This window comes from Paroedura picta, chromosome 17, assembly GCF_049243985.1.
Source record: "Paroedura picta isolate Pp20150507F chromosome 17, Ppicta_v3.0, whole genome shotgun sequence".
In the NCBI taxonomy this organism is placed as follows: Eukaryota; Metazoa; Chordata; class Lepidosauria; order Squamata; family Gekkonidae; genus Paroedura; species Paroedura picta.
In genome coordinates this window covers 24,222,522-24,235,544 of record NC_135385.1, presented here as the reverse complement: position 1 = coordinate 24,235,544, position 13,023 = coordinate 24,222,522, and the positions used below count along the sequence as shown (strand labels likewise).

General features: G+C 56.2%; 1 protein-coding gene across 2 annotated transcripts in view; it reads left to right on the top strand.

Moving 5' to 3' along the window:
- Positions 1–13,023, top strand: part of PKD1 (polycystin 1, transient receptor potential channel interacting) — a 55,967-nt gene that overhangs the window by 14,815 nt on the left and 28,129 nt on the right. For both annotated transcript variants that reach the window (XM_077317023.1, XM_077317022.1), the window contains exons 2-9: positions 3,903–3,974; positions 5,193–5,264; positions 6,726–6,895; positions 7,405–8,073; positions 8,259–8,442; positions 11,852–12,069; positions 12,485–12,600; positions 12,689–12,815. In XM_077317023.1, the coding sequence (XP_077173138.1) occupies positions 3,903–3,974; positions 5,193–5,264; positions 6,726–6,895; positions 7,405–8,073; positions 8,259–8,442; positions 11,852–12,069; positions 12,485–12,600; positions 12,689–12,815 (1,628 nt within the window). The remainder of the gene's footprint in view (positions 1–3,902; positions 3,975–5,192; positions 5,265–6,725; positions 6,896–7,404; positions 8,074–8,258; positions 8,443–11,851; positions 12,070–12,484; positions 12,601–12,688; positions 12,816–13,023) is intronic.

Below are 13,023 nucleotides of genomic sequence, written 5' to 3'. Positions count from 1 at the left end.
AGGGCAGAGACGCTGTGCTGACTTAGGAGGGAGTGCCCACCCCCCCCCCACCCCCACCCCCACCCCACACACACACGTCCCCGCTCTCCTCAGCTGTCAACAACTGGCCATGCGGTCAGGCTTTTAGGCAGTGGGATACATCATTCTTTTATGAGGGAAGAAGATTAAAAGGAACAGATCAGTTTGGCTTTAAGGTGCCGGGGAGGAGCTGGCAGGTCGTGGCGTGATGGAGAGGGAGGAGAGAGGCAAGGCCAAATGGAGCCCCCACGTCCAGAGGCAGTGTACCGTGAAGGCCACCTGATGGGGGACAAGCAGAGCAAGGGGCTCTGGCCTCTGCCTCTCTGGTCGGGGACCCTCGGAGGACCAGGTTGAAGCACGTTAGACCCCCCCAACGTCTTCTCTGGTGCAGTTTCGGTTCCAGGTGGGATCAAAGTGGGAAATGAATCGTTGAGAACGCAGCCGGGGGTGGGACTGCAAAGACCCCCCCCCCTTTTCTGGCTCATCAAGAAGATCAATGTTGTCTTTGACGTCTCCTCCCCACGGCAGCCTTCTAGCAAGCAGCCAGGTAAAGGTAGCCAGCCAGACGACCAGGGTGAGCTAACAGGGTCACTTCCCAGGCCAAGGACCTCCCATCTGAAGCAGGTCTTTCCCCTTGATTTCCAAAAGGGGACCAAAAGGATCCTCTGGCCCGTTCAGTCTGGGGAATTGATGGCCTGAACAGAGAAGGTTTATGCTCCATCTTGGGACTTGTTTCAAAAGCTGTTTTTAGAGGAGGGACAATCTGGGCAAACGCCAGTTGCTGATCATGGCCCCCAGGGCAACATTGAGCCTGGCTGGCCGCCTCTTTCTCGGGGGGCCCTGCCTGTGCCCAAAACGCCCCGCAGAAGGATTGTGGGGTTGGGCTGCCCTGATGGAGCTCCAGGGCGGGCTCACGGTGGCCGGCCACACAGCATTGTCCAGCGCCAGCCGGCTAGTCCCAGAATGAACGCTAAAAACGGCCAGCCGGAGACGTTGGCATCTCGCCGTGGGGAGAAGCTATTTTCTGGGAAAACCAACTCTGGCTGGTTCCAATAGCCATATATGGGGAAGAAGGATAGTCCGGGAGAATCCGGCTCCAAGGACTGTTTGATTCTTTTTTTTAAATCTGTTTAAGTCTTACCAAAGGAGACGTCTCCCACCTGGAACTGCGATCACTTGGCAACTTCCAGGCTTTTTCCCACGTTGAATCGGAGTTCTTCGAATTGGCCCCTCTGGATCTCGGGTTTTGCTCCCCCAAGGGTTACGGCTGCCTCGTGAGAAGGGAGTGGGGCGCTGCGTACATGTTCAGAGGAACTCTTGACACTTATTCCAGAGTCTCCCGCCTGCGTGGTTCTGCGAAGTCAAGAAAATATGTTTCTGCTCCGCTTTTCTGGGCAAGCAATGGCCATCCCTCTCGGCAAAGTGGAGCTTATCCGTGCCTTGGGACCCCACATCAGAAGCAGCCGTATGCCGTGAGCCTCTAGTCCAGGGTGGCCCAACTGAGGCTCTCCAGATGTCCACGGGCTACGGTTCCCAGGGGGCTCATGGGAATTGTAGTGCATGGACATCTGGAGAGCCACAGTCGGGCCACCCCTGCTCTAGGCTCCACGTCTGGAAGGAGACGCTTTGGGGGTGGCTGAAACACACGAGAGGCAATGCTCAGAGCTACGGCCCCCAGTAAAAGGCACAGACGCAACCCCCTGGCCCAGCAAAGGGGCGTGGAATTGTTGTGGAGAAGGGGAGAAGGGCAAACCACCCGTCTTCCCCGGTTTCCATGCGGCAAGAGAGAACGCAGGTCTGCCCATGGCCTCCTTGGCCCGCGCCATTCCAGTGCGCTCGCCGTGGAAACGATTTAATCAACCTCCCGGCTTCCTCAAGCAGCCCTTTCCAGAGAGAGGCTGGGCTGGAGGGTTAGAGGGGGTCACTTGGTGGGGAGGGGTGGGATTTGCCCCTTCTAACACAGCCGCTCCAGGGCATTGCTTCAGGTTCCCTCCGCCCTCCCTCTGTACAGACGGTTTCCCCGGCCGGCCGGTTGATGCTTTTCTCATTACGGGCGCTGGCTGTGGGCCCCGAGCTTCAAGGGCCGGGAGAGGAGGGATCCAGAGCTGCTCTCTTTCAAGCCCCCCCCCCCGCCCGCCTTCTCAGGGAAACAAAGGCAGAAGAGGCCTGCGGATGACGTAATGGGAACATGACCTCAGGTCTGGCAGGGCTTGCTGGAGCCTTTCCCACTGCAGGATGTGTCCTTTGGAGGGAGCACAACAGTGGCCCCTTGTGCCACGCTGGGGAAGAGACGCGGGCCCCGAGAGAGGAGCGTCGCGTTGGAAACAGGCCTCCCGTCTGCAGCGCCTCGGGCACGGAACTTCTGCTGCTGGCGGTTTTCTCGTGGCAAAGCTGTCAGCTGGAGCCCTTCTTTACGCAATTTCATGCCCACTTTCGTATTCTGGAAATTCACTTTCCAGCTCGTGGGGGTGTCCGTTCCCAGCGGGCGAGCACAGAACGTCCGGGTACAGGCCCCACGACGGGACCAGAGCATGACCACACAGGGCAGCCAGGCCAAAATGGGGGCGGGGGGCAGGGGGGGCGTCGTCCCAGGGAATCGTCCCCATCTGGGAAGGGCTGAGTTTTCCAAAGGGGCTCACAGCACAGGTGAGATTTGAACCCAGGACTCTTCCCCTCCAGTGGGCCAGTTCCTTCTGCCCTGGCAGGGGCCTGCAGCAGAAGGACTGGTGGCGCATCGCTCCAAAGGACAAAGAGAGACCAAAGAGAGCTCGCTGGTTCTTTTTTGCGTCTGGGTCTGGAAGATCTGAGTGGGTGGAGGCCGGGGGAAGGGGGGGGGGCGGGTGGTATCCGAAGCTGCTGGTGGTTTGGGCGGAGAGCCAAACAGAGGAGAAGGGGGACGGCCTGGCCTGTGTTCGGTGGAAGTGGCAGGGCGCCAGGAATCGGACAAAGGTGCCTGTGCAGAGCGGCTGACATCCCGGGGGCACAAGAGCTCTTGTGCTTTACGGGCGGCTTTGATATCATGGCTGCGTTTTGACAGGTTGTGCTGGGGGGTTAGAGCAAGCAGAAGCGTCCTCGGGGGTCCTTTGGGAGGGAAAAGGTGGTCGCTGCCCCCATTAAGGCCAGTCTGGGAGGGGAAATCAACAGCACCGCATGATTTCAGAAAGCAGGAAACCGTTTGGGAAGAGAACTCTTAAAAACTGAACACAAAAGAAGCTTTTCTGCCTACGGAGGTCATTTGGGCCGGGAAGTGGGAAGCCCATCTTGCTAGTTGGCTTTGAGGAAAGGGATCTGCCCAGCCACCAGGAGAGGCACAAGATAAATGTTTTGATAAACAGAAGGAAACAAAAACAGAAGGAAATCAGCCTGTCCATTTTCATTTAGCTTGCTCTTTTTGCAAGTATGGCTCAATTTACGGAACCCACGAGGTTACGGAGGTTCATCTGCAAATGAGCTGGTTACTAGCTCTCCGTCTGACCTACTTCACAGGGTTGTTGTGAGGATAAAAAAGGGAGAGCCAGGTCTGCTCCTTGGAGCTCTGTGCAGGCAGAGAAAGGTAGCAAAGCAGATGCCCCTATTTCTTCTTTTTCCAGGTGCGTATCTGACCGCAACCCATTCCCAGCGAGGCCTCTCAGGATTTTATGGCAAGAGGCGGACAGAGCGGGTTTGTCACCCGAACCTCCATAAATAGGTTTCCCTTCATTTTTTAAAATCCTGTGACTTAAATTTAGTGGCTTTTCATTGAGGTTTTTTTATTGCTGTTGTTGTTAAGGACGTCAATATATTTTTTTAACCACGTTTTACCGTTTTAAGGCCAGGCTTCCTGGTGACAGAACGAAGGCAAACTAAACCCGAGAGATAAGAAACTTCACCTTCTCTCTTTCCAGAAACCTTTCCAGTAACAAGATCAGTGTGTTACATGCTGAGATGTTTGCACATCTGCCTTCCCTAACCAAACTGTAAGTATTCAGGTGTATATTTTTGGTACTTGGCAAGCGGGGAGGAGGGAGGGGGAGATGAGCATCCAGAATTGTGCTTGGCCAGCAAGAGGCCATTAAGAGTCCAGTTCAGGATCTGTTTTGTTTTGAAAAAGGAAAAGTAGTTTCCAAAAGTCTGGGGACAATGTCTGGAAAAGTCTCAAAGCTAGAAAGGGAGGGGAAATTGCAAAGGAATCCCCTCTGGGTGACTTTTAAAAAGGGGCGGAAATTGTGCAACAGATTTATTATTATTACATTTCTCTACTGCCCCCCAGGCATGGAGCAGGCTAGAAGCGCAGTTAGGATTGCAAAGAGCTGTGTTCAAATCTCCACCCTGCCCGAACCTCCCTGGGTGTCCTTGGGCTAGCCACACACCTTCATCCTCACCTACCACAGAGGGTTGTTGTGAGAATGACGTGTGCCTCCTTCAAGGACTGGTGGGGTCCTTTGCACTTGACATTTATTGACTGATAGTCCACTTTTTTCCCACAATGGGGACTCGAGGCGGCTTACACCACTCCCTCTCGTCTGTTTTATTAGCACCACAACCTTGGTGAGACATGGCAGAGCGGGATTTGAACCCAGATCCTAGTCCGGCACTTTAATCACTACAGCCCATTACCCTGTAAAAATGGAGGCCTGTCAGCAACGATGCCTCAACAGAAGCAGGTGTCCGTGCCAAAAGGGGAAATGGCTGCGTTTTGAAGGGCCTGGGCTCCCTCGTTCCCCCAAAGCAATATTCCCTCTGCCGGCAGAGCCTCTTTCTTTGCCGAGGGATGCGCAGGCGGAAGAGGGAAGTGGAGGGAGGCGGTGTGGGGAGGGCGGGGGCCTCGTCAGGCCTAAATGGCTGCGTAGGTGAACGTTTTCGGCGTTCCTGCGGGCCCTGTTGGCTCCCGGTGCCAGAAGGGAGAGGGAGAGGGAGAGGGTCGGCACGGCCGCTCAGAATTAGCTGTTTATACTGCCGGCTACCTGGGCCTGAAAAAGTGGGCAGGCGGCCAGGGGGAGGCCGGCAGGCTGCAGTGCAACTCCGCCGGTTTCTGGGCAGGAGGGGAATTCATGCCTAGAGCAAGTCGGAAGGGGGTCGCGCAAGGAGCGCGTGGGGAGGCGAATGCCCCCTAGCCGCTGACGTCTAGGAGGGGGAACAGTCTGTGGTCCTGATGGTCGTGTCTCTCTCTCTCTTTTTGGCCTCCCTAACTGCAGAGATTTAAGCAACAACAAGATTTCTACGTTAGAAGATGGTGTATTTGATAATTTATTTAATTTAAGTGAAATGTAAGTCCCGTGCACATTTTTTTCCATTCTGATGTTGACCTTTCTTTAACTAACGGACCCTGGCCCTGGCGATAGCCTCCACTAAGCATCATGCTGTACCGTGGCCACCCAGAACGGCCATTATCGGCCCTTACCATGCTCTTTCCCGCTCACTGGCGTCCCTCAGGGGTCCAGACGAGAGGCCGGCCTCCAGGGGACACTTCTCTTCTCAGAAGGGATTGGAAGCCGCTTAGATGCTCCTTCCGGTAGAGAAAAGTGGCGTAGAAGAACCAACTCTTCTTCTTCAGAATTCGATCTCTTCCATTTAGCCATTTGAGCTTCTAGGGAGAATTCAGGCTTTAGTTGATCGGGAGTCCCAATAAAACTTAACATCTGAGTAAGTTATGCCAAGAATCCATGTGTGTTTCTCTGCATTTCTTTAGAATCAGAGAATCACAGAGTTGGAAGGCACCTCCTGGGTCATCTAGTCCAACCCCCTGCACTGTGCAGGACACCCACAACCCTCTCGCTCCTCCACTGTCACCTGCCACCCCCTTGAGCCTTCCCAGAATCAGCCTCTCTGTCAGATGGCTCTCCAGCCTCTGCTTAAAAATCTCCAAAGATGGAGATCCCACCCCCTCCCGAGGAAGCCTCTTCCACTGGAAGAATGCCCAGCCTTCGTAAAGACCATTAGAGTGTAACGTTTCCTACCCGCTCCCCTGAGCCACGAAAACTGCTCTTGGGCCCTAAATCCGCCCACCTGTCTTGGAGGTGGTCTGTGACACCCTCCACTACCTGCCATACCTGGGAAAGAATTCTGGTTTGTCAGCCCCTGAACGACAGCCCCCGTTTTCCCACCTCCCGCTTTTATGCTCTGTGCTCCACCGGAGGCACAGTTAGCTCCGCCATTGTTTTGTCAGACTGACAGCTCAGAAAGCCGGTCATCAGACTCTGACAGCCTGCTCTTAAAGCCCTTTAAGGCCTCCTCTGGAAATGCCACATCCCCGCTGGCCCCAGGATCCCGCAGAGTGCTTGTTAAAGCGAAACTCATTGTTGCTTCTCTGCTTATAATTACAGCAATTATTCGTGAAATGTATTATGTGCATGGTTCTGATCCCTGTGCATGTGTGTGCGTGTGTGCGTGCGTGCGGGTGGGGGGGAATGGAATAGCATTCCTTATTGCGTGCTTCTCTGGTTGGGGACCACGCACCGTTCTTTGCAAAGCACAATAAAATCAGAGTCCAGGAGCATCTTTAAGACCAACAAGGATTCATTCAGGGCGTGAGCTTTCGAGTGCTTGCACTCGAAAGCTCACGCCCTGAATAAATCCTTGTTGGTCTTAAAGGTGCTCCTGGACTCTGATTTCATTGTGCGACTTGAGACCAACACGGCCACCCACCTGAATCTTTACGAAGCAGCTTGCTAAGAGGGGCACCTCTGAACGAAAGGCCTCATTGACTCTCACCACTCTCCTTGCTCCAGAAACCTGAGTCTGAATCCGTTCCGTTGTGACTGCAACCTTGCCTGGCTCCCCCTCTGGCTGGACCGAAGGAAAGTGAACATGGTGCGCCCACAAGACACCAAGTGCGCCCAGCCCCCGGAGGTGGCCAACCTTCCCATTCTCAACGTTTCGTTCAGCGATACGACTTGCGGTAAGAGGGACCAGGCAGGCCGCAAAAGACGGCCTCAAACGGCCCCGGGTTACACCAAGCAGGTCCAAGTGAACAACAGGGCTTGTGTTTCGATTCTCTACATCCAAGGAATCCCACTTCTGCCTCCCTTATGCTTCAGAAGTCTGAGTTCAGTGGTTCGGCTGAAGTTTAGCGGCAGGTGAAATTCCTTTAGGCCCACTGCATTTAGTGCTTCCCTGTGTTGATGCTAATGCCTCTTCTCGTGGGCAGTCTCAGGCCTCTGAGTCACAGACACGAAATGCTGGTACAGGCAGCCAAAGATGCAAAGCTTCATTCCGCCTTTCCTCTTGCTCTTTGAGTTGTCAACGCTTCCCATAATGGCTTCCCTTAGTTCTGCCTTGCTGGAGGAGACAAGAAAGCCGATCGTTACGCTACGGCCAGGCTCGCTGGTACCGTGCCCGCCAAGGACTCGTGGGCCCTTTGGACTTACGCCAGGCTTCTTTTGCGTCTCTCTCCCTCCCTCCCTCCAGGAGCCGACTACATTGCCTGCCTGACGGACAACGCCACGGGCCGGGCCGATTCCATCGTGCGATTTGTCTACCACCTCCCGCAGAACTGGACCGCAGACCTGTGTGGGGCGCAGTGTTACGTCGAAGGGCAGGACTACGGGGGCTTCAGCGAGGACGGGCACTGCCTGTGTGGCTCCGCCCTCGAGCCCAACTCTTCCGCGGACTGCTGGCCCTTTTGCAGGGAGCCGCTTTCCCGGCCTGTCTGCGGAGGGCCTTCCATCGCTGCCGACGTTTTCCCGGCGCAACTGCCCATCTCGTTATCGGGGCCCCGGTCTCCTTCTAGCCTTCACCAGGTGGCGGCTTTCAGCGCCAGGGTCCCGCTGGCCGTGGGCACCCTCCGGTGGGACTTTGGGGACCAGACTCCGCTTCTCAGCACCACCAAGGCAGCCGCCCTGCACAAGTACTCCTCGCCCGGGCGCTACAACGTCACCGTCACGGCCGTCGTGGGCAGTCGCTTGAGCTCGGCGCAGACGGAGATCGAGGTGGAGTCGCCTCCGGTCGAGATGGAGCTCCAGTGTCCTCCTTTAGTGAAGACAAACAAGAGCCTGCAGCTGCGGATCAGGAACCGAGGGGGGACCGGGCTGGCGGCCGTGTACAACGTCGTGGCACAGGATGGCAAAGCGGAACGAGGTGCGTCGAAGGCCCCGTGTCTGACGAGGCTTTGGTCCTCTGGGGAGGGCACTGGTCCTCTGGGCAGCTCGGAGACCCTTCTAGAGCTTTCTGCTCCTCCCTACCCGGGGGGGGGGGGGGGCTGGCCCTCGTGCTCCAAGGGAGGGGCCTGAAGGTTCCTGACATGCTGTTTTTCTCTCCGGCAGAGGTGCACCCCATGTGCCCCGCAGACAGCGTGGTCTTCCCTGCGAACCGCCACTGCTATCGGCTGGTGGCGGAGAAAGCGGAATGGCTGGAGGCCCAGCGGCACTGCCAGGAGTTCAGCAACGGGGACTTGGCCTTCGTCAGCAGCCCGGAAATCCAGAGTTTCTTGGTGTCCCACGTCACCAGGTGAGCGAGTGCAGGCTGGGCGGCCTCGCCTTTAAGGCCTACGACAGCCCAACACCTATCTGACTTCATTAGGGCGGGGGTCCCCCAGGCCCTGGGGGGGAGGAGCAGTATAAAAATCCAATAAATAAGTATAAATTGGATGCATATAACTAAAATGGCTCCAACCAGCAGCTCTCCTGGGGTCTCTTGTAGATGGTGGGCGTGGCTGGGCGGGCCTTTTCCCCAGCAGGGCTGCTGATTGGCTGTGCAGATTAAAAGGCTCCCTGTCACCCAGAGCTTCTGCCTGGAATCTTGGAGAGTCACTATTAGAATCGGGCATCGCCTCCGCCCCTGGCGTTTTGTGGCTGACCCCGCCTCCTGCAGCCGCCATGTTGTGACTGGCTCCGCCTCCTGTGGTGGCCATCTTATGCTTGCGCCTCCTGCCCTTTGCCAGAATTCCAAAGGCGCCCGTAAGCCCAGAAAGAGTGGGGTCCCATGGATTAGGGTGAAGCAGCACACTATACAGACGAGCCAACCTTTCTTAGACCCGCCTCTCCCAGCAAAAGCAAACGCAGGAGCAGAGCAGGGACCGAGGGGGCCGTGGCTGGCATGGAATGGGGGCGCTCAATTCCTTCTGGGCCTTTTGACCGTCCGTCCCCCCCCTATACCTTCAGTTCTCAAAGGGGAAGAGGGAGGGAGCCCTGAAGTGAAGAGAGGGGATGCTTGGCCTCTGCCTGGTCTGCGATTCCATAGGCCTTCTGCCTCTGCGAAGCTTCTGTCGGGCTTCCAAGTTTCCCAAAGACGATTTTTCCAGGGCTGCAATCTGGCAGTCCCTTCCTCTCCGCTGCACAGTAGGCAGAAACGTCAGCTCCTGGTGGAGCCCTCAGGAACGCCGCCAAAAAGCCGGGCTGCTCCGACGGTCCCTTCTGGTTTGCGGTGAGCGCTGCCCCCGTCGGCTGGCACCCCCTTCCGTCTTCCTCAAGAGAAAGAGGCTTGTTTTCCTCGGAGACCATCTGCTCCGCCTCAACGCCTGCCCCGACACCACGGGCCACGATCCGTGCGTCTGCCCTGGATTCCCGACGGTGCCCCTTTTCCCTGCTCCGACCCAGGCTGGCGTGACGGACAACTGGGCTGGGACAGGCTGTCTCCGCCGTCTCTCTTTTATTTTTCCGGATGCCCTCTTGTCCCAGAAGAGCCTCCCTTGCCATGTTACCGCTTGCTTTTAGCCCTACCCTGCAGGAAGGCTGTTTTAGTTGGTTGCCAACATCCAGGCAGTGGCTGGAGGCCTTCAGGATTACGACTCATTTGCAGGCAACAGAGATCTGATCCCCTGGAGAAAATGGCCCCTTTGGAAGGGGGACTCTGTGGCGTTGGACCCTACTGGCGTCCCAAACCTTGCTCACCTCAGCCCCTGCCAAAAAAACCCTCCAGGGATTCTCCAACAGAGTTGGCACCCCAGGTTTTTAGGCTGCAGGCTGGGGAAGGCTGCTCTCCTGCTCCCCTCCCCTCTCTTGTCTTCCTCCTCTCCGCTCTCTCTGCTGGATTAATCCAATTAGATAAACATGGGAGGCGATTCCAGAAGGCAACAGAAGGGTTTTCCCCCCTCCTCTCCTTCCCTCCCTCGCCTTCAAGGCAGCGACAACCCATGAATGGGGGGGGGCACCACGACCGCCTTCTTGGAAGGGTCTCGACTTCCACGGTTTCTTGTGGGAAAGCAGCAGCAGCAGCAGCAGAAATCTGTTTCCCATTAGGCTGCAGCAGCCAGAATGCAGAGTCTCTTTCTCCCCCTCTCCCCCTCGCTAGCCCTCGAAGGCTCCCTGCTCTTCCTGACCGTGGCTTTTCGCCTGCCTGTTCCTGTCCCCCCCCGCCACCACCTGTCCTCAGCACTACAAAGAGCCCCCCCCCCACACACACAAACTGTTATACACCTTCTTTCAAAAACTCACTGCTCTCCTCCGGGAGTTGCAGCGGCCAAGGGGTGGGCCGTGCGGCAGCAGTCCATCTAGTCATTTTTGAATGACTCTCCCAGTTAGATCATAGCTGGAACCGGAGCAGCAAATTCTCTCCAGGCCTCTGGGAGTTGGCAGGTAGCTGGCCCCTTTCCGGGCGCTGCGGGGCCGCGTGCCAGGAACTCAGAAAGGGAGCATAGTGGCTGCTTGTTCTTTCGACGGCGTTCTGAAGCCCTGATTTTTTTTTAAAGCCAAATCAAAACCCCAACGAAATGAAATTAAAAAGCTCTGCGAGAGCCAGCTATTTTTGACATCGTTCTCTCCCGGCGAAAGCGCCTTTTGGCATGACCTCACTTGGCAAAGAGACCCGGCACCAAGACGGGGAGTTTGCAAAGTCCTTGCCCGGCCGATCTGCCTGCACATCTCGAGGGGAGCTGGGCCTTGCAGAGGCCTGAATTTTCTTTTAAGGGACAAAAAGGATTCTGAGTCCCTGCTTATTATTTTCTATTATTATTTACTGCCATTGTTTCCCGACCTTTCTTTTTGGACTCGGGGCAGGAGACATCGCAAGAAAAACATAAAGAATAATAAACATATAAATGTGAACAATAAGTAAGGAAACGTTTAAATTTCACCCGTAATCGCATATTCTAGGTTTCAGAGGGAGGGAAGGAGAGAGGGACAGAGGGCCTTGCCAGCCCCCAGATGGGAGAGAGCTGAGAATTTGGCAGGGAGGCTGCCCCAACTCCGCAATGTTACACTCGATCAGGGGGGGCCCAACTGTAGCTCTCCAGATATCCACAGACGCCACGAAGTGAGCTGTTCAGCCATCCCACCTCTGCTCAGATCAGGGAAATTCTCCAGGCTCTGGCTGAGAGGGAGAAAACAGGGCTGAAATGGCTGCACAGAGGGAGCTGACAAGCCACGAGGTCAGGAGGTTTCTACGGTCTGAGCTGGAACCTGCAGCCCCAGGAAGAAGAGCCGGGTTCGAGTCCCATCTCACCGTAGGGGACTGGTTGGCGGACGCTGTTGCTCAGCTCCACGGATGATCACTTGGTTCTGCTGGAAGCTCCTCTTCTCTGCCATTCATACTCTCTGGCTGCTGTCATGAGTCACCCATGCAGAATAATGTGTTTAGCTGTGGCCACCGTGTTTCCACGTCTGATTTCACTGAGATTTAAGACCTGGGAGCATCTAGAGAATCCGATCGTTTAGCGCCAGATGGGAAGTTAAATAATTTGTTATTTCCAGGCCATTAAACACAGCGGTACTGGGATGAAAACCTCAGCCATGGAGCGCCTCTAGCAGCAACCTGAGAGGCGTTGAGAGGGGTCGCGAGAGACAAATGCCCTTGTAGGGTTACGCAGATCAAATCAGCAAAGACAAACGCAGAATGACCTGGGAAGTCTAGTCCCACTGAGCCCAGCCCTGGGGTCTTTCTGATGGATCCTCCTCTCCCCTTTCCCTCTTTCCCCGCCAAGGAGTCTGGACGTCTGGATCGGGTTCAACGACATGGCAAGCCCCCGCGGCCCCCGGCAGCAGGGGGAAGGCTTTGACCTGCAGAGCTGCCAGAACTGGCTCCCCGGAGAGCCCCACCCGTCCAACGCCGACCACTGTGTCCGGATGGGCCCTGCCGGCCAGTGCAATACAGACCTCTGCATGGCCAAGCACAGCTACGTCTGCGAGTACAAGCCGCAAGGTCAGTGGCGCCTGGGGGGGAGGGGGGCCCTTCAGGGCCAGGCCTGCGTGGGGCGTAGGGGCCAAATTGTGTGCGGGCGCCTTGACTTTCCTTGCAGCCAGAACTATCCAACTTGCTCCAGGTTGAGCTTGGGAAAAGACTCTGGACAGTGGTTGACACACCAGGTGGAGGGAAGGAGGGAGAAGAGTACGTGGAATCTTTTGCAGGAGCAGCTTTGAGGACAGAATTAGAAGAGCTTCCCTCTGGAATGTGGATGCGGGGAGCATCAGACCTAAGGGTACCTGAGATGTTCTGTGGAGCGTCTGCAAGCATCCAAGATCGGCGCTGGAAATAAAGCGGCCTTTTGCACGTCTTTGCTGGAACGTGGGAAGAATCTAAGTCTTCTTCCCCCTCTCCTCTCCCTTCCTTTCGACAGAGATACTTCTAAACACCAAGATGTTCCTCCTGGGCCCCCCCGCCTTCGGCGTCCACTCCGCGGTGAGCAACGTCACAGAGAAAGACCAGCTGCTGGCGCCATCTGGGCCCGTGGAGGTGAGGAATATTTCTGGCTCTCTCCCGGCCACCGGCCCTCCCAGAGGGACCCCACGGCTCTGTGCAACGCGTGTCTTTCCTTTGGCAGACGATGGTGTTTCCCAGCTTGGCATTTCAGCAGAGGGGCTTCTTGGTGGCCTTGGAGTTTGTGACCCAGGAGCTGCTGCAGGGCGTTCAAGTCCAGTTTCAGGTGCTCCGTCCAGAACCCGGGGGAGGTGAGTGGCTGTCCGGTGGGTGACCGAGTGTTCATCAAAATGCTCAACGGGTTGAGCGTACTTTCCCCTGTGTTGTTGCCGCTTGGCAATGAGCTGGAAGGGGTGCTTTAGAGGCCATCCAGTCCATCCCCACGTCCAGCACAGGAAACCCAGGGTCTATCTAGCAGTCATCCTGACACCCCCTGCAGGGTGGGCTTCTTGTCTCCTT